This window comes from Phacochoerus africanus, chromosome 2 (genome assembly GCF_016906955.1).
Source record: "Phacochoerus africanus isolate WHEZ1 chromosome 2, ROS_Pafr_v1, whole genome shotgun sequence".
Taxonomy (NCBI): Eukaryota; Metazoa; Chordata; class Mammalia; order Artiodactyla; family Suidae; genus Phacochoerus; species Phacochoerus africanus.
The window spans coordinates 27,842,963-27,870,500 of NC_062545.1; the positions used below are offsets into that span (position 1 = coordinate 27,842,963).

Here is a 27,538-nt window from a genome sequence, read left to right on the forward strand (position 1 = left end):
TGCCATGAGCTGTGGTGTAGGTTGCAGACACAGCTCGGATTTGGCATTGCTGTGGCTGTGGCGTAGGCTGGAAGCTATAGCTCCAATTAGACCCCTAGCCTGGGAACCTCCATATGCCGCAGGAGCAGACCTAGCAAAGAAAAAAAAAAAAAAAAAAAAAAAATTCAGCACCCTAGCAAAGAATCTACAAACTCTTTTGTCCTTATTTTAGGCTGGCAACTCATTCTGCTTATGTGTCCTTTTTCTGTGATAATTGTTTAACACTTAGTATTGTGAACTATGTATAGCATACATATGTATGTAATAAATGCTCCTCGAGCATATAGATGAAAGCATGATAACTGCATATGTGGAGAGATTGGATTAGTGTGAGCCAAGTAACTTAGGGCTCCTCTAAAACTTAAAGCTGCCTTAAAAATTTGAACAGGAGAGTTGAGGTTGCTATGAACAGAAGAGTTGGACTATTAAATCTTTGTTTATACATGGCTTACATTGCCACGTGTTGTTTTGAAGGACCATGTTTTTGAGAGAAGACATTTAATGTTTTTAAAGGAAGGAGAACCAGAAGCTTGAGGGCTGATACTGTGATGCAAATAATGAAAAAGTATGATCACTGTAGAAAAATGATTACTGAGATGAGTCCTTGAAAGCAGTCTTCAAGTACTTAAAAAGAGCTTTCCAGAGTTCCCATCGTGGCTCAGTGGTTAACGAATTCGACTAGGAACCATGAGGTTGTGGGTTCGATCTCTGGCCTCGCTTAGTGGGTTAAGGATCTGGCATTGTGAGCTCTGGTGTAGGTCGCAAATGCGGCTCGGATTCCTTGTTGCTGTGGCGTAGGCTGGTGGCTACAGTTCAGATTAGACCCCTAGCCTGCGGATGCTGCCCTAGAGAAGACCAAAAAAAAAAGAGCTTTTCCTGAGAAGAGGAAATAGAAGAAAATTGAAGTCATATAAGATCTGGAAGAGCATTTGCTATCACTTTGCCCATTGTCATCATTTTAACATGTTCCATATTTGGAGGGCAGAACCAGAGCCGATAGATTAAAATCATAGATATATAGACTTCTATTGAAGAGTTAATTTTGACAACTATATATTTAAAAAGAGTAGGCAGCTTGCAAATAGCAGGTTTTTGCTTATATAGAAGCATGGAGAATCTGGATAGCTCCCTGCTAGGAATGTTGTGCTACCTAAAGCTGAACTTTTTTCTAGCCTTCTGGATTACTTAACTACATTTTACTCTCAGGTGCTTACTTTTAAGCACCTGTATGTTATTAGTTAATTGCCAGTGATAATGAAGTAACGCTCTGTTCCTACAGTTTTTCAGTGTTGTGATAGAAATGAATTTTCACAATTTTGACTGCTGCCATGTTCTTTTTTGACATGCCAAATCTTTGAATGAAAATGTACTATTAGCGGTAAGACTAATCAAAGTATGTTACTTTACATTTTCATGAAGATTTAGGATTCCTGTTGCTTGGACCATGACAGTATTGAAAATTATGAATTGATTATTGTTAAAAATGAAAAGGATTAAATGGAAACATTAGAGTACTGATGAATAACTGGACTGTCTGAAGCAGCGTAAAACTGGAAGAACATCCTTAAACTAATTTTTCTGTGTTCTTGGTTTTAAACCAACTCTTAAGTGATTGACAAGAGTCAAGACAGCTCTTTGTGAACATGATTATATTGGAAAACAAAATCAGGCAGCAATTCACTTTTTTGCTTTTACAGAGGTCTAAATATTTTTGTTCAAAAATTGTATGAGTAGCTAATAAACACATAAGACCTCTGGATTGAAACACTGCTACAATAACTGTCTTACTGTTTCTTTTATATAAGTTATTTAAAGGTTCGAATAAAGTAAATCCTGCTTTTAGACTTAAAAACGTTTAACTTAGATTTTGTAATTTTAATATATCACAAGTAAATAGCAATTTATATAGAGTAGGTATAGATAGGTAGCTCTCTTACATAATCATTTCCATTATCAATATAAAAAGCAGGAGACTTTCAGGACAATTTAATTTGAAATATGATTTTAATATCAAGGAGAATCTTGATCTTAGTGTCATAATATTTAAAAATTTTAAATAAACAAGTGTAAAGTTTTAATGAACCTTTAAGAGGTAGTTGATCTCTTAAATAGTGCTGGTTGATTTAAGTGTACTGCATTCTACTACCCCTGAGAGGTTTCAAGCATAGGCAACAGAACAGAAGGAAAAAGGCTCTAAGTATTTTTCTTTCTTTTTGGAATGTAAAACTTCTGGGCATGTGCATCCCAACCTGGATATCCCCTTTTCATGAGATCCTATGGTTAGGGTTGGAGAGGCTATTATTGAAAGTCCAACAGATAGATACATACCAGGCACTCTTCAAAAGTGCTGGAGGTACAGAATGGGTCAAAAAGTTCCTATTCTGGAGTTTAGTTAGGCAACAGGTGGAGCATAAATATACATGATTCAAGTGCTATACAGAAAAATCAAGGGAAGGGGAGAGAGAGATGCTATTTACATATGGTGCTCAGGGAAATCCTCTCTCAAGTCTCCACTAGAATGTAAGCTCCAGGAGGTCAGGGACCTTAGCTGCCTTGCTCATTGCATTCCCTGTGCTCAGAAGGATGCGGGGCACATAGTAGACATTCATTGTAGTTGAATGAATTAAATGTGGGCACAGAGAAATCAGTTGAAAAATCCTCCAGTTTGTCAATTGTGAGGGTGAGCAGCAGATACAGCTGATCTTAATTATGTCACTCTAATGCAGTTCTCGCTGAAATACGAGAAGCAGTACTATTGTCTAGTGTGAAGCCACTAACCTCAAATAACGTATCACCTGTCATGAGTCGGTCGTCACTTTTGGCATCCTCTACTAAACCAGGTCAGCGTTCGGCCCATATTTGGCAGCCTGGATAACCGAGAACGATTCGTCAATGAGTATTCTAAGTATGGCAATGCTGCAGATTCATCGATGACAGCGTTTAACTTCTGTTAATCCCAGAAGCATATAACAGATGTTCGCTGAATGAATGAATGAATATGAAACAGTAATCGTGACTCTCCACGACAAGCAGACTTGGGAGAGCGGTCCCACTTCGAGTCTGGAGATAGGGGATGACATACTCTTCCCGCCAAGATACGTGTGGGGCAAGAAACCCGGTTTGCGGGCCTGACCCCGAGGACCATACTCTCTCCCAACGGCCGAACCGTAGCCTGAAGCCTTCGTGAGCGCGGGGGAAATCTAAAGGCGCGTCAAGGGCCTGCGTCACCAGCTTGCGTCACCAGGCCCGCGCGCCCCGCCCCGCCCACACGCCGGCTGTAGGCCTCCACTGGCTGCCTCGTTGGAGGCCCGCCCTCTTGAAGGAGAAGGAAAGCCCGGTAGCCGGTCTAAATAATCTTAACTAACCACTTCTTAACCAATCACTAGCAGCGATCTTCAGCCTTATCCAATGAGACCGGGCACCCGTCGCGGCCCGCGGAGTTTAATTTTCCTCCAGGAACGCGGAAGTAGCGAGCGGGTCGTGGAGGCGAAGTACTGTTTGGAAGACTCCCGGGAGGGGGCTGCTCCTCCCGCAGAGTTAACGCTGCCGAGCAAGGGGGCTCCAGGGCCGAGCCTCGGGCTAGCGAGGCGCCGTTACTAGCTGAGGTGCGCGGGCGGGCGCGCTTGGACGTCTGAAAGCTCCTGGACCAGGACGAGTGCATGTCAGGCCTCCTCCTCTGCGGATTCCGCGGGAGGTTCCTTAACCATTTCAGCTTGAAGTTCCGGTGTTTGCCGGGAGGCTGGGTTTCGGAGGGAGGTGAGTTCGGTGACCTTGCTGAGTTTGGAGAGACCCGAAGGACGCTTGGGGCCAAAGCGTGTGACATGACTGGGCACTAGTCTCGGCCTGTTATTCAGTAGTTGGGTGACTAAGTCGTTACCTATCTGAGGTTCATATTCCTTCTTTAAAGTGAGCGCGTGGGATGGGTGGTACTCTGATAAGTTAATGAGGAAGAGCTGCCTTTCATTTTGTCAAAGCCTTGAATCGACTCCTTGCCTACTTTCAAGGATGGGCTGAACTCATCGCTTTTCCTGAGTCTCAGCTCAAAGCTTTCGGGGAGAGCGTCTCTGTTGTAATTAACCTGAAGGCTTCCCTGCTGTTTCCAATCTGTCGTTGATTATTAACTAGGTCCCTTCAGAGGCTCAAAAAAAATCCTATGAATTTTTTAATGCATCTTAACTGATAAATTGAAGTTTCTCTTCCCAGCCCTTCCCCATTCCTTATTCTCTCTTCTCATCAAAATATTGCTGGACAGAGAGATTAGTTGATGGGGTAATGTGTAACGAAAGAATTTTCCCACAATTTGTGTGACAGTTGTTTATCCAGTAATAATTAAAATTTCTTTTTCCCTGAAGGTATCAAGAAACTGATAATGTTTCCTTGAATTTGCTTCTGTCTTTGCTTCATCAATGTCCTTCATATTGAGTATTTTAAGAGTGATGCTGGAATATTTTGGTGTTCCCATAAACCAGGTAAATGTCTTTTAATGGATTTGAATGAACCAGTTGTATTTGTTTTGGGTCTCACTTTGGGAATAATGTATATGTCAACATTCAAGGCAAAATTGTTACATCTCAATAGGTGTAATGGAGGCGAGTTTGCAATAGTGTAGCTTCCATAGTCTGAGTTAAAAAAGGAGGTAAGATTATTAGGAACCTGTTTACTTGTTAGGTCAAATGCCAACAGAATATACAAAGGAAGATGCAAAAGATAGACAAAACCTTCATAGGTAAAATATTTAAAAAACTTACATAGAATGGTGAGTTATAGTTCAACAAATTCAGAATAAATCTTAAGGAGAGAGATTTACTTAGGTGTGAGAATTATAAACAAATCAGATTCTGCCTATTGAGTAGCTACTACATCCAAGACAATATGCATGGTTCTGTGGGTGATGCAGAGTAGCAATGCATGGTTCTTGTATTTGTGATGCTTAAAATATAATAGGAGGTATAAGAAACATAAACAGATAACCATAATACAAGTCTGAACGTAAGAGGGGGCTTACAGAATGGGCAAATCATTGCTATTTGGTGTGGTGAATTAGAGGAGACTAGTCCAGGATAATGCAGAGATTTTAAAAGTGAGTTGAAGAATGATGGGGCCATTAATATAAATAAGCAACTCAGGAGTTCCCGTCGTGGCACAGTGGTTAACGAATCTGACTAGGAACCATGAGGTTGCGGGTTCGGTCCCTGCCCTTGCTCAGTGGGTTAACGATCTGGCGTTGCCGTGAGCTGTGGTGTAGGTTGCAGAGGCGGCTCGGATCCCGCGTTGCTGTGGCTCTGGTGTAGGCCGGTGGCTACAGCTCCAATTCAACCCCTAGCCTGGGAATCTCCATATGCCGTGGGAGCGGCCCAAGAAATAGCAACAACAACAACAACAACAACAACAAAAGAGACAAAAAAAGCCAAAATAAATAAATAAATAAATAAGCAACTCAATATGAGAAACTAGTTTAAATAGGGAGATAATGGGAGTCAGATGTGCTGTTAGAATATATAAATACAAATGTCCTGCAGGTATATGGGTTCTACACTGTAGGAAAGAAAAGAGATTGAGATTTGGAGTTATCCACATTCTTTTGATATTGGAAGCCATGGACTTGATGACAAAATAGAAGATGTCACTGAATGGTTTTGAAGCATTTTGAATTTCAGAATTGAAGAGATTAAAAATAACAAGGACTGAGTGATAGTTGAAGATTTGTTTCTCAGTAGATTATTGATGCCTTCAGGGATTTCTTTAGGTGGCCCTAAAAAGACAAAGAAGAAAAAAAAAAACACCTTCATAGTTAGGGAAAACATTTAAGATACAAGTGAAAGAATAAGCAACATCCCAGAGAAGGTAGAAGGTAGTTGGTCAGAAGATATACATAAATAGGCCTTGAAAAGAAGATGGACAGTCAGGAGTAGAATAAGAGTGAGAAATGGTGATGGTCAATAGCAATGAATGAATGAGAGAGAAGGACAAAAGTTTATCAGGATGGACATTGCAGAGCAAGACATGAAGTTACCATTCACATTAATCAAAGCTGAGTTTATTTATAATGGCAACCCTCACTATAGTGAGGCCTCTTGGCCTGTGGTTCTAAGCAAGGGTGCACAGGGGAATAAAATCTTGGCAATTAGGATAATATTGGTTTGTTCTTGAGACAATGAGGAAAACTGCTTAACCCCAAAGAGCATGTGTTCTTGTTAATGGATAGTGAGAAATTAAATTGGATAGATAGAATAGGGCTCAGAGGACCTACAAGGGTGATTAGAGAATGAATATGGAATTCATGGAGCATGTTATGGAGACTCAGCTGACAGAATTGGTGGAAGACTGTGAGGCTGGTTGATGGAATCAGTATTGTATGTTAGACCCAGGTATTTGGGTATGACCAGATAAATTCAGAACCCTTACTATTTAAAAACGGAGGAATGGCATGACTTTGTGCAGAAGATTCTTTGTGTTGATGACTTTCAAATCTGTCTCTCTAGCCCCAGTTTTCCTCAACTAGTCCTGTGGCTTCGATTTTTACCTGTCATGTAGTCTGTATGCTGATGATCCCAAATCCGTCTTTCTAATCACAGGCTTTCTCCTGGGTTCTAGAACTGTGTATCCCTCTGCTTACTGGATAGTTCCATGAGGATGCTAATAGGATGCTACCTGTATCTGTTGCTCATAATAAACTGTGCCCTTATAATGCGATCTTAGGAAAAATGAAAAGTCCAATTACTAAGGCTTTGTAAAGAGAGAAAATTCCTCCTTTGTGTTGAAATCTCTGCCAAAAGAACAAATGTTAAGTCATTTGGGGGGAGGTTCCTGTGGGAATACTTTATACTAATATGGGAAGCCCATGCTAAAGAACAAAGTATTATTTGAGTTATGGTAGCACATTTCATTTGTATTATCTTTTCAAGAACTGACTACTAGAAGATATATTCCACTGTAAGTAAAGCATTATTTTTTTTTCCTTTTTAAAATTGAAATATAGTTGATTTACAATATTGTGTTAGTTTCAGGTATACAGCGAAGTGATTCACTTATGTAATATTTCAGATTATTTTTCACTATAGGTTATTACAAGATACTTGAATATAGTTCCCTGTGCTATACAGTAAATCCTTGTTGCTTATCTCATTTGTGTATGGTAGTGTGTATCTCTTAGTCCCATACTCCTAAATTATCCCTCTTCCCTTTCTTTTCCCTTTGGTAACCATAAGTTTGTTTTCTATGTCTATGAGTCTGTTTCTCTTTTTGCGTATAGATTCATTTGTATTACTTTTTTAGATTCCATGTATAAGTGATATGATACTTGTCTTTCTCTGTCTTACTTCACTTAGTATGCTATTTTCTAGGTCCATTCATGTAGCCGCAAATGACAATATTTTATTCTTTTTAATGGCTGAGTAGTATGCCATTGTGTGTGTGTCTTCTTCAATCAGTCATCTATTGATGGGCACTTGAGTTGTTTTCATGTCTTGGCTATTGTATACAGTGCTGCAATGAACATCAGGGTGTGTGTTTCTTTTCTTAGAATGTTCATCTTTTTGGGATGTATGCTCAGCAGTGGGATTGCTGGATCGTATGGTAGCTCTATTTTCAGTTTTTTGGTTTTTTTTTTGTCTTTTGTTGTTGTTGTTGTTGTTGTTGTTGAGTCCTGTCCCGGGAACATCCACATGCCACAGGTGCAGCCAAAAAAGACAAATATGAATAAAGTTTAGTTCTTTGAAGAAAATACTTTAAAAGTATGCCATTCTACATTTTATTTTTTAAAATAATGAGTATTGCATCTTTGAAATTTGTTTTTTTCATAATAGAGTGCTACTTTTTAAATGATGCTCTATGTTTAAATAGGTTTTGCAGATCTGGGAAAATAAAGACTATGGATCAGCTCGGAGTATTGTTCGTATTATTGGGAAAATTCTTCCTTTAGAACCTTGTCCCAGGCCTAATTTTGAGGTAAGTTGTCAACATGCAGTAAGCACCACGTATAAAATTATCCTAGGTCCTCCTAGGGGCATGGGGGTGAACAAAAGTAGAAATGTTTCCTACAGGCCAAAAACCTTTAGTTAACAGGTCATCTCATGTGTAGGTTTTGTCTTTGTTTCTTTAAATAATTACATTCAAATATTGGCAGATGCGAAGCAACCCCTGAGTAGCTTGTTTTATTTTTCTGGTTTGTGTTCTATGATGGATGACACTCACTGGAGGAGAGATTATTGCCACGTGTGTAGACTTTATTTATTTATTTATCTTTTTAGTGCCACACCTGTGACATATGCAGGTTCCCAGGCTTGGGGTCAAATCGGAGCTGTAGCTGCCAGCCTACACCACAGCCACACAAGTGTAGGATCTGAGCCATGTCTGTGACCTATGCCACAGCTCACAGCAACACAGAATCCTTAACCCACTGAGCGAGGCCAGGGATCAAACCCGCATCCTCATGGTTACTAGTCATGTCCATTACTGCTGAGCCATGAGCCACGATGGGAATTCCTTATTTGTAGACTTTAGAATAATATTTCCCTTAGGTTTTGTTTGTTTGGTTGTTCATGTGACATGTGACTTTTCCCTTCTCCCCGCAGAGCTCTGACTTTGTTTTTCCTTTTTCCCTTTAGCTGATTCCATTCTTGAACTCTGTGGACTCTGCTAACTATGGATCTATAGTTCCATCTCTTGCTGATGTTTTGTGTGTGGCAGATGATGAAGAAGCCAGTTATCTCAGATTTCGGTAATTTTTCTACTTATCTTGGAAAGTGGAGTGTGGGCCCTGATGTGAATTCTTGCACACGTTGAAGCGTGTTCAGACTAATTGAGCCATTTTATCTTGTCTATCTCTGAACTATGCTGTGTCCTCCTAAGTTCTTCTTAATAAGGACAACTCATGTTCTTGTTCTCTCATTTTTAGCCAGGTTTTCTTAATGCACATTTAAACCTAACCCCAGGCCTAGGAAAGAATGACACTAAGAGGATATCAAAAGCACCATGTTCATTTTTAGGAGAATGCTCTTACCTCTACTAGATGCTAGGTTTATTTTATTTTATTTTTTTATTACTCAATGAGTTTTAGTAAATTTGTAGTTGTACAATGATCATCACAATCCAGTTTTAGAGCATTTCCCTCCCAAACCCCCCGTGCATCCCCCCACCCCCCAATCTGTCTCATTTGGAAACCATAAGTTTTTCAGTCTGTGAGTCAGTATCTGTTCTGCAAAGAAGTTCATTGTGTCCTTTTTTTTAGATTCCACATGTAAGTGATAGCATTTAGTGTTGGTGTCTCATTGTCTGACTGACTTCACTTAGCCTGATAATTTCTAGGTCCTTCCATGTTGCTGCAAAGGCTGCTATTTCTTCCCTTTTAATGGCTGAGTAGTATTGCATTGTGTGTATGTACCACATCTTTTTGATCTACTCCTCTGTTGATGGACATTTAGGTTGTTTCCATTATCTTGGCTTTTGTATACAGTGCTGCAATGAACACTGGAGTACATGTATCTTTTCGAGTGATAGCTTTATATTTAGCCAAAACTTTAATATAGTGTTTACTGTGTGTCAGATATTGATGGTTAAATATACTTCAAAATTTGGATGTGTTACTACTGCTTTGGAATGCTAACTTAGGTGTAAGTGTAGTCAGTTACAGGCTGTCATTACAATAAGGGTCAATTATTCAAAATTTCTAACCAAATTTATTCTATATTAAACTGGTTTATAAATTGGCCAAAAATTAGAATATGTTAAATTTAACCCCTAACGGAACATGGAATCCTCTAGCTCCATATATTCAGAATATGTAGACTTTCTGAAAAAATCAATTTTATTTCCAAGTAAATCAATCTGTACTTTGTTTAAATAGGTAGAATAGTTATAGGATAATTATTTTTGGTTGACAGTCTGAAAGCAAAATTTGTTCCTTCAATCACTGACCACCTTTTGGCCACCTGTTAAAGGCAGCATTCTATTCTGGGCATTGAGAATATGAAGTTATATGAGATGTTTTGTCCTCAGTGAGTCTAGATATGATTACAGGACAAGGAGAGTTATTCTGATTTCATTTCAGTGTCTTTATTCTTCTTTGACTGAAGGAATTTATTTCTCTTGGAAAATTTTCTTCCCTTTTTCTCTCTCTCTTTACACTTCTTCCTTCTACCCACAGAAATAGTATATGGAAAAATGAAGAAAAGGAGAAACTTGCATTTATCCATCCTTTGCAGCTAGTTGAAGACCCATTGTCACCTGCTCTAAGGCACAACAAACCAAGAAAAAATGATTGGCATGAAAATGAAGCTGCAATTAAAAAAATAGCTGCCCTTGAAGATGAGCTTGCTTTTCTTCGCTCTCAGATTGCTGCAATTGTGAGCACGCAAGAACTGAGAAACAGTACAAATTCTGGTTAGTAATGTTGGATTTTTGTTTCCATGATGTTCATCTAGTATTTAAGTCAGTACAATTCTGAATAAAGATGTTTGATGCTAATGTATCTTATGAATGACACTAAATACAAAAGGATGTTGGGTATGTATTACCTCTGATGTTTATTTGGAATTAATTAAGACATATTTGTAGTGTTGAGGGTGGCTTTGGTTTAAAGAAGAGCTAGCTATACTGCTTAAAATTATAGTTGTGTATTTAAAAGCCTGTTTTCTAAATATAGTTATAGGTTGGCAGCTATGGGGTATTGGTTCTAGGACCCCTGTGATCACCAAAATCCAAGGATGCTCAAGTCCCTTATATAAAATTGCATATTTACATATCACCTGCACATATCCTCCATTCTCCTGTATAATTTAGATCATCTCTAGGTTACTTATAATACCTAATACAAATGTAAATAGTTGTAAATACAATAGAAATGCTATATGTAAATGGTTGTCAGTGCACCGTAAATAAAGTTTTGCTTGTTGAAACTTTTCTGGACTTTTTAAAAAAAAAGTATTTTTGATCTGCTCTTGGTGGAATATGTAGGTACAGAATCTGTGGGTACAGAGGGCTGACTATAGGCTTCTCTAACTCTATATAAAAGTGTTGGAAATTTAAGCAGAGGAATGCATTAATTTGAGAGAAGTGTGATAGGTTTGAGACTTAAAATGTTTGTAATTTGAAATTATTGCTGCTAAGTTCTGCCAAATCCAGGCAAATAATATTTTCCAATCATTCATTTAAAAATTTTTATAGATATGAATTGCTTTACATAATACACACACACAATATCTACATGTATATAAAAACATCCATATAAACTCATATAATTTATATAGAACACATAATTTTTATATAGTATTATGTATTCATAGTTTGTGTGAAATATATAGTTTGTATTAATATATAATATATGAGATATGATGCATACACTTTTAAAAGCAATCATGTTACATATAATTTTAGGAACAAATCTGTTGTGAAAAAGTTAAGTATTCAGTACTCATCTTAGGCTTTTGCAGAGAAAATATATATGCTTGAGTGTTTCTACAGTGTCATCATGGGGTGAATATATCAGTTTGTGTGTTTCTAGCCACAAGTTGTTGATCATGTTTTAGTTTTTGCAAATAGGACGAAATTCAGGTTGTGTGTGTAAAGCACTTTTTATTTTCTCTTTAAAATGCATTCTTCCCCTTCCCCTTTTTAAGGGCCTACCCAGAGGATCCTAGTTGGATTAAAAATAGTTTACTACTTGCTTGACTCTTAGAGAAATGACTAAGCAGATGGGATAGCTTCTCCTTCCTGGCCACTGCATTGGTATTTTACTGGTATTTTAGTATCATTATGGAAGTTTTTCCTGTTTTGGTTGTAATTAGTGTTATGTATTATGTCGGAGACAGTTTTGCATGGTTTTTCAGCTGACTAAATATTTTTTTAGGCTCCTTGGACCTGAATGACAGGCCTAGTGGTTTGGGACAAATGGCACCATCAGAGAATACTCCACTGAGTGATGAACCAGATTCGTTTTCAAGTTCAGTGCTTCCCGCACCCCCTCCTCCGCCACTGCCCCCTCAGTTGTCTTCTCTGCCGCCTCCATGTTCTCCTCTCCTACAACCAGCGGCTGATAATATTTGTGCATCAGATAATTCAGCAACTGAAGTGAAGAAACAGCACCCAGATGATAGGAAGACCACCTGCAGTCATCGTTCAAAAAACCAGAAAAATAAAGATGTTCCAAACATGTTGGATGTGCTGAAGGATATGAATAAGGTTAAACTTCGTGCTATTGAAAGGTATGTTATCATAATTTGAGAAATGAATGAAAATTTTATTGGTGTTTAAAAAAATTATTGTATTTATTAAACATATATAATGCTCTTCGATTCCTCCTCACTCCAAATACCCCTCCCAGAGAGAGAATCTTTTTGTTTTTTTTCCGCTGCAGCTTGCAGCAACGCTGTATCCTTAACCCACTGAGCAAGGCCAGGGATGGAACCCATGTCCTCATGGATACTAATCAGGTTTCTTACCACTGAGCCACAGTGGAAACTCCTTAACGATAGTTTTATTTCATGTTTTCCTTTGCTCTGGAATTATCTCCATTTTTCTTGAGTTCCTTTTACCTCTTGTTGATTTTGTTCTCTGTCGTTTTGGAGCCTTATCTAAATATCTGGTGATTCTTGGCTATACACTCAAAAGTGTGACAAGGAAAAGCTGATTGAAGGTTCTTGGTGTGAAGTGGGGCTGCCAACTCATGAGCTTCACAATTTAGTGACTGAGTAGAAGATCTGGCCATTTTGTAGCCAGACCCCATATTTCAGTAGCTGTGTGTCTTCTTTTTGGGACTGGAGAATTTTCCCTCCTTGGTCAGGAGAGTTGGGGGTTACACAGGTGGTGCAAGCTGGGTGGTTTGCAAGTTGAGTGGGGAAAGAGCAAGGGAGGAACGTGTCGTTCAGCATGTAGACTTTTCCTCAATCCCCCTGTTTTCAGGAAAGCAGCTCACTCCCTACTCTCTTTGCCACCATCAGCTTTCCAGCTTTTCATCATTGTCTCGTAAATCTTATCTACACTTTCTTCTTGCAATCTCTTTGTGGATATACTTCTTTTTCCATGTCTTTACTGCAATTTTAGTGGGATTTCAGAGAGATCTGCCTGCTGTGTTTATTGAACATCCCTCAGTGAGGTTTTGGTGGGAAAATAAATATATTTTTTATAGAATAGTGTTAGGACAGATGAATCATTTCATTATGAATGAGGTTATGATGGATCCTTCTATGAGGCAGCAGTACAGAGAAAAATCTTACGGCTGTATGTACATGTTTGGTCCCAACTAGATCTCTTATTGGTATTACTGGTTCCAGTCAGAATAAAATGGCGACTCTGTGATTGTTACCTTTGTAACATTGGGGAAACAACTGAAAGGCCCATAGACTCTACCCTCCATTCCCCCATTCTCTCGTTTTTCTAACAACTAACCTAGCTGGACACATTACTGCTAAATCTGATGGGACGTCCCACATCTTTACATTTACAGATTTACGACCCATGGTCTCCACCTTCCGTTTTGTTATTGTGAATGAAGCATCTTCATTCGTGTCCGTGTCCATCCCCCCGACCCCGGTCACTGGTTCCCTTTCCTATCTCAAGATTTTCACTTAAAAATTTTTTTAAGTGAAGTTTCTTTTAAGTGAAATTTAAGGTTTTTTTCCACTTAAAAATCTTTTCTATCTTCTGCATCATCAAATTTTCCTTTTTTTTCCCCCCTCGGCCATACCTGTGGCATGTGGAAGTTCCCAGGCCAGAGACTGGACCTGAGCCACAGCAGTGACAATGCCAGGTCCTTAGTCACTTAGCCACCAGGGAGCTCCCAGACTTTCCTTCTTTATTTTATTCTTTTCTTCACACCTGGACAGTTCCCATCTTTAAGAAATGTATACCCTTAGCTATTACAGTTTATCTGGTCCCTTTTTGGTATAAATTCTTGATGTTGTCTGGAGTTTGTTTCCATTCTTCACTCACTGCCTTCTAGTCACTGTAACATGGTGTCTGTCCCCGTCACTCCATTGAAAACTGCTCTTGTCGGAATTCCCATCATGGCACATCGGAAATGAGTCTGACTAGGAACTGTGAAGTTGCAGGTTCCATCCCTGGCCTTGCTTAGTGGGTTAAGGATCCAGCGTTGCCATGAGCAGTGGTGTAGGTCACAGATGCGGCTTGGCTCTGGCATTGCTGTGGCTGTGGTGTAGCTCCGATTTGATCCCTAGCCTGGAAACCTCCATATGTCATGGGTGCTGCCCTAAAAAGCAAAAAAAAAAAAAAAAAAGAAATTAGAGGAAAAAAAAAAAAAGGGAAAACTGCTCTTGTGAAGGTCACCAGTGAGTCCATGTAGCTAAATCCAATGGTCAGTTCTTATTGTTCTTCTTACTTGACCTTTCGGCAGCATCTGATACAGTCTGGGGGTCCTCTTGGAACATTTTCTTCATTTGGCCTCAAGGGAATCATGCTTAGTTTCTCGCTGCCATACACAACTTTTTCTTTCTTTTTAGGACCGTGCCTGTGGCATATAGAAGTTCCCAGGCTAGGGGTCGAATCAGACCTACAGCTGCTGGCCTTACCCCACAGCCACAGCAGTTCGGGAGCCGAGCCACATCTGTGACCTACACCACAGCTCATGGCAACGCCGGATGCTTAACCCACTGAAGGAGGCCAGGGATCAAACCCAAATCCTTTATGGATACTAGTGTTCATTACTGCTGAGCCACAATGGGAACTCCCTAGTTTTCCCCTTACCTCATTCTTCACTCCTTAATTCTTTGCTTATTCTTTCTTTTGGGCTTGGTCTCTAAATGTTGGCTTGTTCAAGGCTCAGCCCTCAGCCCCCTTCTTTCCATCCAGATTGTCTCCTTCGATGACTTCCCGTAGTCCTCTGGCTTTACATACCAGCTACATGCTCATGAAACCCACATTTTCTTTCCTGGCCCTGACCTCTTCCTCTTCAGTTGCGTGTCTCACAGGTACCTCACGTGTCACAGGTCCAAAACCGAACTCTTCCTTGCTGCCTGTTCTGTTCTCTACCTTGAAAACTTGCTCTTTCCCCAAGTCTTGCTTCTAGCAAATGGCAACAGTATCCCCCAGGTGCTCCATCCAAGTGTCTGGGAATTATCCTCATTTCTTCTTTTCCTTCCTTTCTCATCCTTCCCATCAGCATATAGCTCAAATTTATGTACCCTCAGTGGCCCCCGCTGCCACCCTTCAGTCAGAGCCACCATCTTACATCTTAGGTAGCCTGGACTCTTGTGACAGCCTCCTAAACACGCTCTCACTTTGCATTCTTGCCTCCTTATCTGTTCTCCATATAGTAACCAGAGTAAGCTTTAAAAATTGAAGTCAGAGCATGCCTTTCCCTGCTTAAAACCCTTTGGTAGTTTTCCAGTGTGCTAGCAATGGGATCTTGACACCTTGCTGTGGCCTGGAAGCCTCTCCAGGATTTAGCCCTTGCTTCTTCTCTTTGACCTCATGTCCTACTTTCCATCTTACTTAACTGTACCTGTGCCCCCCGCCTCTTTTCTCACAGATGCCAGCCGCCTTCCTGACCTGATGCATCCACTGGATATTTATGCTAAAACTGATTGCTTATCATTTCCTTAAAGAGTACGTCACCTCCTTTAAGAGGCTTTTCCCCGTTATCTCATCTGAAGCGCTTTCATCCTAGCTACCATCACAGTCCCTATTTTATTTCATTCTCAGCACTAATTTGTGTCCAAAATGTTCTTGCTTGCTTGTTCATTGATGAACTGCTGCCACCAGAATGTTTCACGGGAGCAGGGTACTGCTCTGCCCCCAAAGCATAGCATGGAGCCTGGTAAATTAGTTGGCATGAAGTGAAGATTGATTGAATGAATAAGCAATTAGCCTAATGTTTTTCTTTTCATGAACTCTACAGTCTGTTTAAAAGTTCTTAATTTTTTGGAGTTCCCACTGTGGCACAGTGGGTTAAGGATGCAGTGTTGCTGGAGCGATGTGGCAGCTCTGGCTTGGATTTGATCCCTGGATGGGGGCACTCCCATATGCTGCAGGGGTGGATGAAAAAGGGGAAAAAAAGTTTTTAACTTTAATTTTTTTCTACCCACAGAAAATTGGAAAATTAAAAATAAAGATGAAATTTGATATCCCTGGTTTTAACAGGTTGTGGTAGAGCCTCATGTGGGCTCTCGGCTTTCTGATTCCTAATTGCTTGTGCCCTGTAGATTTGTTTTTCCAGACAAAACATTTCAAACTCTTGAAGACTGATTAGATTGTAACATATTATGCTTATATTTCTGCTATAATATGTCCTTATTTCTGCTTTGTTTGCTAATAGAGAATGTAAATGACACAAAGTTTCAATTTATTCCATTTTTTTAAAAGGTCACCTGGCGGCAGACCCATTCATAAAAGGAAAAGACACAACTCACCTTGGGATCCAGTGTCTTTAATATCCCATGCGCTTAAGCAGAAATTTGCATCCCAAGAAGATTCCTTTGAGAAAGAAAATAATTCTTGGGAGGCTTCTCCATTTTCTAGTCCAGAAACATCAAGGGTGAGGTTATAATGTAAGGTTACATTTTCAGTTTTTCTTATGCATATTGCTCATGATGTATCTTTGTTTTCAAGTTCTCTTGAAGTAATTATGCAGAACAGGCTATAAAATTGCTTGATGATACTGTGCGCTGCTAATGTTTATGTTGACTTTTACATACATGCTCATTTTAGCTTTTATCATACTATGCAATTTTTTGAGTTAAAACACTTGCTTTGAAAAATACTTGTGGGAAGTTCCCATTGTGGCGCAACAGAAAAGAATCCAACTCGTACCATGATGTGGGTTTGATTCTGGCCTCGCTCACTGGGTCGGGGATCCCATGTGAGTTGCGGTGTAGGTCACAGACACGGCTTGGATCTGGCATTGCTGTGGCTGTGGTGTAGGCTGGCATCTGTAGCTCTGATTTGCCCCTAGCCTGGGAACTTCCATATGCTGAGCGAGTGGCCCTAAAAATAAAAACAAACAAACAAAAAACCAACAACAAAAAAAGAAAAATACTTGTGTATAAGTTCATAAGGGCTTATCTTGCATGGGTGCTAACGACATTGCTGTCTGCAGTATGAACTGAGTGTCTGAAACTTTGAGAGGGCCAGAGAAGAATGGTGTCATAGATTTAACCTAACCACATTTAAATGTGAATACTCCCAGTATTTTTCCTGGTTAAATATTAAGACTGTGGCTTATTTAGATAAATAGGATGTTAACCGTGCTTTTCACAAAGGGAATGAGATCATAATTATCTTCAATGACTATGCTCATTGGATATGTTAAAAAAAACCTCACAGTATTTCTGTGTTTTTTTTTTTTTTTCCTTTTGAGGGTCACTCCTGTGGCATATGGAGATTCCCAGGCTAGGGGTCCAATTGGAGCCGTAGCCACCGGCCTACGCCAGAGCCACAGCAACATGGGATCCGAGCCGCGTCTGCAACCTACACCACAGCTCACGGCAATGCTGGATCCTTAACCCACTGAGCAAGGCCAAGGACCAAACCCGCAACCTCAAGGTTCCTAGTCGGATTCATTAACCACTGCGCCACGATGGGAACGCCAGTATTTCAATACTTGACCCTAAAGGTTGTTCCTTACTTGAAGTCTCTTTTTTTGAGTTTAGATGTAACCCTAATTTGGGGTGGGGGTAGTTTCCTATTTCATAATTTAGTTGAAGTAATAAATCAGAATAAGCCTTGGGAATGAGAGGAGAGTGAAAGAGGGCAGATGGCATTGGAGTGGCAGACATTAGCCAGACATCAAAGGAGAGGATGGGAAAATTAAAAAGCAGAGAGCAGGAGTTCCCACCATGGCTCAGTGGCTAAAGAACCCGACTAGGATCCATGAGGATGTGGGCTCAATCCCTGGCCTTGCTCAGTGGGTTAAGGATCTGGCATTGCCGTGAGCTGTGGTGTAGGTCGAAGACGTGGCTCAGATCCCGCATTGCTCTGGCTATGGTGTAGGCCAGCAGCTGTAGCTCTGGTTTGACCCCTAGCCTGGGAACCTCCACATGCCGAGGGTGCAGCCCTCAAAAGAAAAAAAAAAAAAAAAAGAAAAAAGCAGAGAGCAGCTCAAAGATCACGACAGAGCAGGGGAAGCTTGTTCTGAGTTACCTTGTGTCTCTACAAAAGCTGATGCTTATCTTGTTTACTCAGAAGATTGTATTCTTAACTCTAAGAGGGCAAAAAAGTATCTGGTTTACCTTAGAACTTACACCTAAAAATACAAATGTGTTTAAATGTTCAACATTTATATAGAAATGTATAGCTTGCAAAAGTACTTTTTATACTCATCTCATTTGACCTTTACAGAAATAATATTTTCTTTTCCTAAATTGGAGCTACAGCTGCCAGTCTATGCCGCAGCCACAGCAATGTGGGATCCGAGCCGCATCTGTGACTTACACCACAGGTCACAGCAATGCCAGATCCTTAACCCACTGAGTGAGGCCAGGGATCGAACCCACATCCTCATGGATACTAGTCGGGTTCGTTTCCACTGTGCCACAACTGGAGCTCCCAGAAATATATTTTCTAGCAAAGTACACCTGATTTGCAATATTGTATTAGTGTCAGGTGTTCACCATAGTGATTCAGTGTTTTTGCAGATTATACTGCAAGTTATTACTAGTGAGTGGCTATAATTCCCTGTGCTATGCATTATATCCTTGTTGCTTATCTGTTTTATTTATAGTAGTTTGTATCTGTTAATCCCATACCCCTAATTTGTCCTCCTCTGCTTCACTCTCTCCTCTGGTAACCACAAGTTTGTTTTCTATATCCGTGAGTCTATTGCTGTTTTGTATATACATTCATTCATCTGTTTTTCTTTTTGAGTCCATATATGAGACATCATAGGGTATTTGTCTTTCTCAGTCTGGCTTATTTTACTAAGCATAATGTGCTCTAGGTCCATCCACGTTGCTGCAAATGCAATATTTCATTCTTTTTTATGGCGGAGTAATATTCCTCTGTGTGTGTGTGTGTGTGTGTGTGTGTGTGTGTGTGTGTGTGTTTATTTATACCACAATTTGTTAATCCAGTTGTCTGCCGATGGGCCCTTGGGTTGCCAGTTCCTTCTTTACATGTGAGGAAAATGAGCCTGATAGTGGCTAAGTAATCTGCCTGTAATCCATCATCTAAGTAGCAGAGCAGTGACTAGAACTTGGTTTATTTAAATTTTCGGATGTTGAAAACCTTCAGTTATCTGAGAAGCTCGCTCAGGTTGAAGACACTGCTTCCCAGTGATAGTGGAGAAGGAGGTATTACTGGGTTGTCTTATACTGTTCACTGCTCTTTTAGCCTTTTCTCTCCAGCCGACCACAGCATCTTAGTGAAAGAACCATCTCATTTTGTGTATTTTATGGCACCTCACATTGGGCTGGGCACATGGAAACTCAAGTTGTCATCGTCGGAGAGCTCAGTCTGTGCAGCGGTGACTGTCCTCACCTTTGGGTCCTCAACCGGAGCCCATGCCTGATACGACCCTCCCTCCCCCTCCAAAAAAACCCCGCTACTTACTATCAAATGAGTGAAGCCTCAAAGGGTCATTTGGTGCTTGTGTTATTATTTTTTTTTACACCAGACTAATTTCTGTGTTACATATTTGCTTTATTTCCGTTTGGATATCCCGTTTCACAGTCTGAAGGGTGCTGAACTAAAGGAAGAACTGACAAACACAGCAGGTGTGGACCAAGGTGTAAGCAGCAGGGGCCGTGTCTTCTTTTAGGCGCAACTGCAGAAATATGCCAGCACACCTCCCCCCACATGTGAAAAGTCTCTTCTCCTGTCAATGAAGTTAAATGTAGTCTATACACTGGAGTATATTAGTGTAAAGGTCTGAAGGATCTTGACTGTTAAGAATTTCTGTCTCTAGTTTTAGAAGATCCAGCAGTTAACTGGCCACTGAAAATAGTTGGGTATACAGATGTGTTTTTTCCCCCATGCATGTTAATATTATTAAAAGCTGAATGTACACTTTGAATGATTCTCTTCAGAGCCAAATAGTAAATGATTTAATGTTTCTCAGAGAATAGTAAGATCTCATTACAAGGTAACAGAAACCATTTAATGAATTAAGAAAATAATGTAAAATAAGTCTGTATTGTACTACTCAACAGAAGGTAATATGTTTAGGTTTTAAAAAACAATGTCTTAAAGTAATTACTAATCCTCATTAAGAGGATAGTGATCCGATTTACTTGGCCTCTAGCAATTTGGAGATTTTCAAAGAATATAAAATTATAATTCTTTCATTACAGTAGTCATCTTTTGATTCGTGGATTGAACCTCCTAAAAAATCTTCCTGAGATGATAAAGAATTATTCTTAGAGGCTGATTTTGACCCTTAAATGCTAGAGTATTGATGTATTTAAAGAATCTTCTTATTAAGTTTTGTCTACACTTGCTATGTTAATAGGTACAGCTGTCATTTTATTTCCTCTGTTCCTCATTACATTTATACTCTGTTCCTTTGTAAATAAATATGCCCTTTTGAAGTGGTTTGTGTTTTATAGCAATTCCCATTCATGTTCTCTCCTTACTACATTTAGAAAGTCTCAACTTGAAACACACATAAGTTTGGAATTAGGTATCTGTCTCTCTGCCCACGTTTTCTCATGTGACATCACTGAGCTGTGGAACTAACATCAGCAAGAGCCATCTCCAGATTCCTTGTTACATGAGAAAGATAAACAAACAAACAAAAAATGTGCTTTGTGGGTTTTCTGTTACTTGCAGCCAAAGGCATTCATGATGATACAGCAAGGAGAGCAGTGCGGCTTTCACACCTGCCTATTATTCCTTCTGTGTAGTTTTCTGATATTTCTTATCCTGGTGTCAATAATTTATTGGTTCTTGCTGTTTGTTCCTACCCCTTCTAAACATTGCCCCCATCTGCCTTTTCTCCTCTCTTGTCCTTATCATTAGAGTTCTCTATCCCCCAAGGTGGTGTTGCATTTTCAGTTTGATAGTTTCCTCATTTAGAAATGCTTAACAAAGCACCCCACCCCAACAACCAGCAGAAACCTTTGGAAGATGCTGTTTTCTGTCAAATGAAGTCTATTTCTGAAGAAACCTCAAATTTTTTTTTGTTTTTTTTTTGGGTTGGGGACGGCTCTTCTGTTCTATTTCAGAGTGAATTTCCTGCTTGCCCAAAGAGCATGTCAGCACCATGGTGCATCAGCCATCAGTGGACCTTGGGCTCCCCTGTAGTTAGTCTGACTTATAATGTCAGAGACACTAGACCACGCCCTGAAATTCCCCTTTAGGAGGCCTTCTGAATGGCCTTGTGCTTGGGCTCCTGGTGATTTCGTGAGGGTTTCACCATGAACCTATACACAAATTATCTAATACCTAAGTGTTACTTATAACATTTTATTATATTTTAAACTTGCCTAAACCTACTGTGAATGCAGGAACCTTTTCTTCCTGAAAGTTATATAAATGCCAGCTTCTTAAAACATGAATCCTCCCACTTGACTCATAACAGTCCCTCCTTGGAGTTCCCATTATGGCTCAGTGGTTAACAAACCTGACTAGTATCCATGAGGATGAGGGTTTGATCTTGCTCAGTGGATTAAGGATCCAGCATTGCTGTGAGCTGTGGTGTAGGTCGGAGATGCGGCTTGGATCCTGCGTTGCTGTGGCTGTGGCTTAGGCTGGCAGCTACACTTCCGATCTGACCCCTAGCCTGGGAATGTTTGTATGCGACAGGTGTAGCCCTAAAAAGCAGGGAGGAAAAAAAAGTCCCTTTTCTCTACTCCTTCTTATGACTTAGGCTAAGTTGCCTTAACTCGTTCTTGATTGGCTGTTAGTTAATCCCCATAAATGAATGAATTACGGCATTTGACAAAGCCTTCTAATACTGTTTTTTTTTTTTTTTTTTTTTTTTTTTTTTTTTTTTTTTTTTACTGGGGAAAAATAATTGGTTTTGTAGCATAGATTGCAGGAAGTTAATGCTGTTCAAAATCTTGGCTGGCTGAGACTTACGGATGATGGCAAGGAGGGGGGGTGGGACTTCCTAGGAGGATGCAGCCATCACTGGGGAGGCCCCCACATTGAAAATAGTGGCTTGGGACTGTTATGGGGAGGGGCTATCAAAAGACCTTGCTTTTACAGTGAGGATGCATTTGTTCCTTAATTAAGAAATGTTGGGAAATTGGGTTGGGAGAGAAGAAGCCATTTACACGGAGGATGATTTAGATGGTAGCAAAAGGGTAAGAGGACTTTGAATGAATTTTGCTGGATTTCAAGTACAGACTCTCCTTAGGCTGGAGAGGTTAAGTATGCAATTGGATTTGTTATATGTGGAAAAACAAGAAAACTAAAATTAAGTCAGTGGGAATGAAGGGTGAGGTATTTCTATCAATAAAGGGCTATTGTGGGTTGCGTTCTCGGGGAGGTGGACTGAGATAGAGAATAATGTGAGGAAGCCCATCTGGGTGTGTTCTCAGGGTCACCCGCCTGCAAGGGAAGGAGGCAGGATTGGCTGAGGGAGAAGTTGCGCTGTAACCCAGGCTCCTCAGGGGCCCCAGCACACTGCCTAGGGAGCTCCGAAGCTGGGCTAGCCCTTCAGAGTAGTCTCCCATTGCTCTGAGGGTGCTGGGTTTTCACATGTACAAGTGTTGAGGAGTGGGACAGGTCCTTGAGCAAGGCAGTCCTCAGCCAAGGGCATTTCCTAAAGGTTTGCCAGTGTTGTACCACTCATTAGAAGACTAGTCATCCACAGAAGACCTGGGTTCCAAAAATGTGGCAGGGCTCAGCCTTCCTTCCACTGTGGTCAGCTTGAGTAGTATTAACTGTCCAGAATTCCCAGTAGCCATTACCCTGTCATCCTTCCACCAGCTAGTTCTTATTGTTCTTCTTTTTGTCATTGTTGGCTGCCTAGTGGCATATGGAGTTTCCAGGCCAGGGATCAGGTCCCAGCCACAGTTGTGACCTAAGCCACAGCTGTGGCAACGCCAGATCCTTAACCCATAGTGCCGGTCTGGGGATTGAACCTGCATCCTAGCGTTCCTAGGATATTGAGGATCCTGTTGCACCACAGCAGCAGCTCCAGCTAGTTATTCTTATTTTCTTGGATACGTTTGCATTTTAAAAATTAAGGGTGCAGGAGGTGATCCTACCTTTCTGTCTCCAAATATCTATCCCCCTTCAGTTCCCTCCCGGGTGTCTGTGTGGCTAACCTGTGGTTGGTCATTCACAGCTTTGTCCTTTTCTCTTCATGAAACTATTAATGTTGCCAAGGACTCGGGAACATTAAGCAGTTATCTCCCTGTGTGGCTTTGGGAACCCATGGAAGACACGCTGGAAATGTGCCAGGAGAACTGAGTTATTACTTCTTTGGGCCCCAAGCTTCTCAAGTGTAAAATGATGAGGCCAGGCAGGGCATGCCATGGGCTCCAGTGTACGATATTAGCATTCTATGACTGACTTGCTCGGATGAAAAGAGACCTGACCGTAGATCAACTTGATTGCCATTGCAGTTTCTGCACTCCTTGCCAAATATGCTTACCAAGGAGATGTGGTCTTGGGCTGGACACTGTAGGGAAGTGGTCTGTGGGTTCCTAGAACTTGTGTTACACTGTACTTGGGAGTGGGATGTCATTTACCGATTAGGTCATAGCAAATAGCTCTCCTTTTGACTGGACGGAAGACCAGCTCCTGTTCTTAGTGTTTTCCATTTACTCCTCATAACCAGACAAGGTACTCTTGCTATTCTCATTTCACAGATGCAGACCTAGATGTGGGAGCTGAAGGAACTCCCCTAGATTTCCAAAGCCCGTAGATAGCTGAGCTGGGATTTGAACACAGGCAGAGAGGTTTTCAAACACATATTTTCAACCTCTGGGAAACACTGCCCATCTTGTAAATTTGTTTACTTATTTGTTTAGACTTTGTCTTTTTCCTGAAAGTGTGTAAGACCATTTACAAGGATGTCTATAATGCTTGGCAAAATTAACAGGAAACTCCAAGAGGGAAAAAACTTCTGGCTGCAGTTTTCTCTGTTTGCCACAAGAGGGAAGTATAGCATTAGAGAGCATCTAGGCTGGTGAAACTACTAACCAGTTACCACATCTTTGGATGTCACATTTTTAGAAGTTATAGACAAAATGGGGTTGGATTTAGCATAACTTGCAAAAATTTTACTTTAAAGCATAATCATGAATTACAAATGACCAATGGCAATGGCCTTTATAGATCTGAGATTACTCATCAAACTAGATCAACTTTTTAAAAAAAATTTTAGTTGATTTACGAACTCAGGTGTACAGAAAAGTGATTCAGTTACACATAACTGGATCAGATTCTTTTTCAGATTCTTTTCCACTATAGCTTATTACAAAATATTGAATATAGTTCCCTCTGCTATACAGTAGATCCTTGTTGTTTACCTACCTTACATATAAGAGAATGTAACTGTAATCTCAAACTCCCAAATTATCCCTCCCCAGTCTTTTTCCCCCTTTGGTAACCACAAGTTTGCTTTCTATGTCTGTGAGTCTCTTTCTGTTTTATAAAAAAGTTTATTTGTATTATGTTTTTAGACTGTACATATAAGTGATATCATGTGATATTTGTCTTTGCCTAACTTACTTCACTTAGTATGATAATCTCTAGGTCCATCCATGTTGCTGCAAATGGCATTATTTTATTCTTTTTCAATGGCTAAGTGATATTCTCGTGTGTGTGTGTGTGTGTGTGTGTGTGTGTGAGACCTTATCTTTATCTGTTGATCTGTCAACAGACATTTTGTTTGCTTCCATGTCTTGGCTATTGTAAGTTGAGCTGCTGTGAACATTGGAGTGTGTGTATCTTTACAATTCAACTCTTTTACCAACAAAAAAATTCTGTATAATTCAAGGATAAGGCAAGAGAGAGTATTGCTTAATTGTTAAAGATCACGGTGAGATTCTTTTAAGTTCTTCAGTGTGAGTACAGCTATTTATTTCACCACTAGAGAAAAGCATAAGTCTTGTTATACTAGAATTATGTTAAATTATTAGAATAGAACAATAATAGATTATAGTTTTTGCTTTTCTTCCAGTAAAAACTTGTAGAATTTTTAATATGTATACCATAACTTCTACTTGCAAATTTGTGTTTCCAAAGACATTGTAATTGTTTAAAAGATCACCCTCTCCTCCTCCCCCGCCCCTTTTGTGTTAGCCCATCATCTGCCTCCAGTTGTGATAAGCTGTGTCAAAAGCTAATCCAGAGAGGGGTAGCAGCGATTTCAGATCCATCTGCTGTGGCTTGGAATTATGGTATGGAGAGTCCCCTGAGTGGGATGGCACTCTGTCCCATGTCATTTCAGCCTTTGGCTAGATTCCTGCCTGGTCCCCCACTAAGGACCCTTGAATTCCCCCCTTATGGTCAGATTCTGCCCTAAACAGCTGGTGGCCAGAGAACCTGTGCTATGCCTGCTCTTGCCAGCCCTTCTTCCTGGAAACCAGGTCATGTCTTCTGCCTTCCATGGTCCTGCTGCCTGTGGTCAATGATGATCATCAGTCATGGTGGCTAAATTGGTTGAAAACTTAATTCGTGCTGATCTCTGCACTAGACCCTTTATGAGTATTAATTTGTTAAGTCATACTCCCTTTTTACAGATGAGGAAACCGAGGAGTAGAGCGGTTTAGTACCTTAGGTCATGCTACTAGTAAGCTGCTAAGCTAGGGTTCAAACTCTGGGTTCCAGAATCTGAGTTCTTGCCTGATAAACCAGCCCCTCCCAATGGATAATGCCACCACCTCATCTGATCTCCAAAGACAACGAGTAACTTTTGGACTCCAAAGCACTATGCTAGCGTATGTAACTCTATGGCATATGCTGTTTTTGCCCCATGGGGATCCTTCCTTATCTTTTAAGACACAGCTTAAAGAGCATTTTTCTTAGAGTCTTTTCTGACTCTCCTTCTCCCCTAAGCCCTCCAGGAGTATGACCACTTCCCAACAACTGGGTGTTTTCTTTGCTGCTGGATTTGTTGCAGTTCTATTTGCTTTCCAGTCTGTCTCGCTCCAACTCCACTGGGCACTTTCGAACAAGGTGAAGATAGAAACTGGGTTTAATTCATCTCATTTCCTCCTATATCCAAAGTGCAGTCATATCAGCAATTAGTGAACAGTTTAATGTGTTAAGAATGATGCTTAGGATACAGGTTCTCTCATCTAATCCACAACCTTTCAAGAGCCAGAGAGAACAAACTTGTGGTTGCCAAGAGGCAAGAGGGAGTGGGATGTATAGGGAGATGCAAACTATTGCTTTAGATGGATAAGCAATGAGGTCCTACTGTACATCACAGGGGACTATATCCAATCTTGTGGAATAGAACATGATGGAAGAGAGTATGAAAAAAGAATATATATATATATATATATATATATATGTATATATATGTATATATATGTATGTGTGTGTGTGTGTATATATATATGTGTGTGTGTGTGTATATATATATATGTGTGTGTGTGTGTGTATATATATATATATACACATATATATATGTATGACTGGGTCACTGCTGTATGGCAGAAATTGGCACAACACTATAAATCAACTATAAAAAATTTAAAAAGGCTGGTTTTGTTTAAAAAAGAGAGAAAGATTTTTATTCCCATTTTATAGATGACAATGGAGCTCCGAGAATTGAGTGGAAGAGCTGGGACTGAACCCAGGTTTGCCGACCTCAGAGCATGTGTGTATAACTAGGAGACCCTGTGACAAATGTGATAGAAAATGACTTGATGTAAACTCATTTAGTTAAAGTTACATCTATTTCTTAGCAACAGATTTTATCCAAAAGCATAAGAAATAATGCAAGTAAATTGCTCAAATGCAAGTAGCCAGATGATTTCAGAGCTAGCATTTAAATCAGAGCTCCTGAGGCCGGGGATGTGGCCTTCAGTCTTTGTGGTCCATGTTTGGAGGGAAAGATCTCACTAAGTCCAGGACTCCTTGGCCAATAGGTCAGGCTGGAACCACTGACTGCCTGAACCAACACAGGATGGTAAGGCCTTTGGCCCTCACAGGACCACCAGCGTTGGGCACGTGGTTAACACCCCGGACCACACGTGGACCCCAGTGAACACGTCTCTGGCCACCCAGATTTCTTCCCACTTTCTGCTGGCTCTGTGTCCCTGTATGCATCCCAGAAGAGCCTGCCCAAGAATTGCCTCAGAGTCTTTGGAAAACTACTTCAGCAAGAGTATCTATTTCTCCTCTGAGGATGAATTTGATTTCTGGAAGGAGACAAGTGCCAAACCTGATGAATGAGTGGATGAGCAAGCTCAATGAAATCACGACTGGTCACAAATGACGTACGACTTTCAAATCATTCAAGTGGTTTTCTTGCAGAGATTGCTGTAATCTAGTTGTGAAGGCATTTCCTGAAGATGGATTCCAAAAAATATTTTTGAGCAATGGCTACACTGGGTGCATTAGCTGGGATGAATTTTGGAAGCAAAATACTCATTTCAAGTACAGAATTTCTGATGAAAGTGTTAGTGCCCCAGTCCCAAGACTT

General features: G+C 40.4%; 1 protein-coding gene across 3 annotated transcripts; it reads left to right on the plus strand.

The window, feature by feature from the left end:
• The first annotated feature begins 2,094 nt into the window (after window positions 1–2,094).
• Window positions 2,095–20,513, plus strand: MTFR2 (mitochondrial fission regulator 2). 3 transcript variants are annotated; one of them, XM_047770123.1, is made up of 8 exons: window positions 2,101–3,795; window positions 4,392–4,508; window positions 7,882–7,986; window positions 8,646–8,758; window positions 10,184–10,419; window positions 11,885–12,239; window positions 16,354–16,525; window positions 19,657–20,513. In XM_047770123.1, the coding sequence occupies exons 2-8, from the start codon at window positions 4,446–4,448 to the stop codon at window positions 19,669–19,671; spliced, it is 1,059 nt and encodes a 352-aa protein (XP_047626079.1). In that variant the 5' UTR covers window positions 2,101–3,795; window positions 4,392–4,445; the 3' UTR covers window positions 19,672–20,513. The 3 variants fall into 3 exon arrangements, with proteins under 3 accessions (XP_047626081.1, XP_047626079.1, XP_047626080.1); XM_047770124.1 differs by having other exon boundaries at window positions 2,102–3,795; window positions 16,354–16,538; XM_047770125.1 differs by lacking the exon at window positions 19,657–20,513 and having other exon boundaries at window positions 2,095–3,795; window positions 16,354–16,648.
• The last annotated feature ends 7,025 nt before the right edge of the window (window positions 20,514–27,538 follow it).

What these genes read in the sequence shown, in the direction of transcription:
- MTFR2 (XM_047770123.1), top strand. Translation starts at nt 4,446, where the DNA reads ATGTCCTTCATATTGAGTATTTTAAGAGTGATGCTGGAATATTTTGGT. An exon ending in TTGGTGTTCCCATAAACCAG is followed by an intron (nt 4,509 to 7,881) that starts GTAAATGTCTTT and finishes ATGTTTAAATAG; the next exon opens with GTTTTGCAGATCTGGGAAAA. An exon ending in GAGAAACAGTACAAATTCTG is followed by an intron (nt 10,420 to 11,884) that starts GTTAGTAATGTT and finishes ATATTTTTTTAG; the next exon opens with GCTCCTTGGACCTGAATGAC.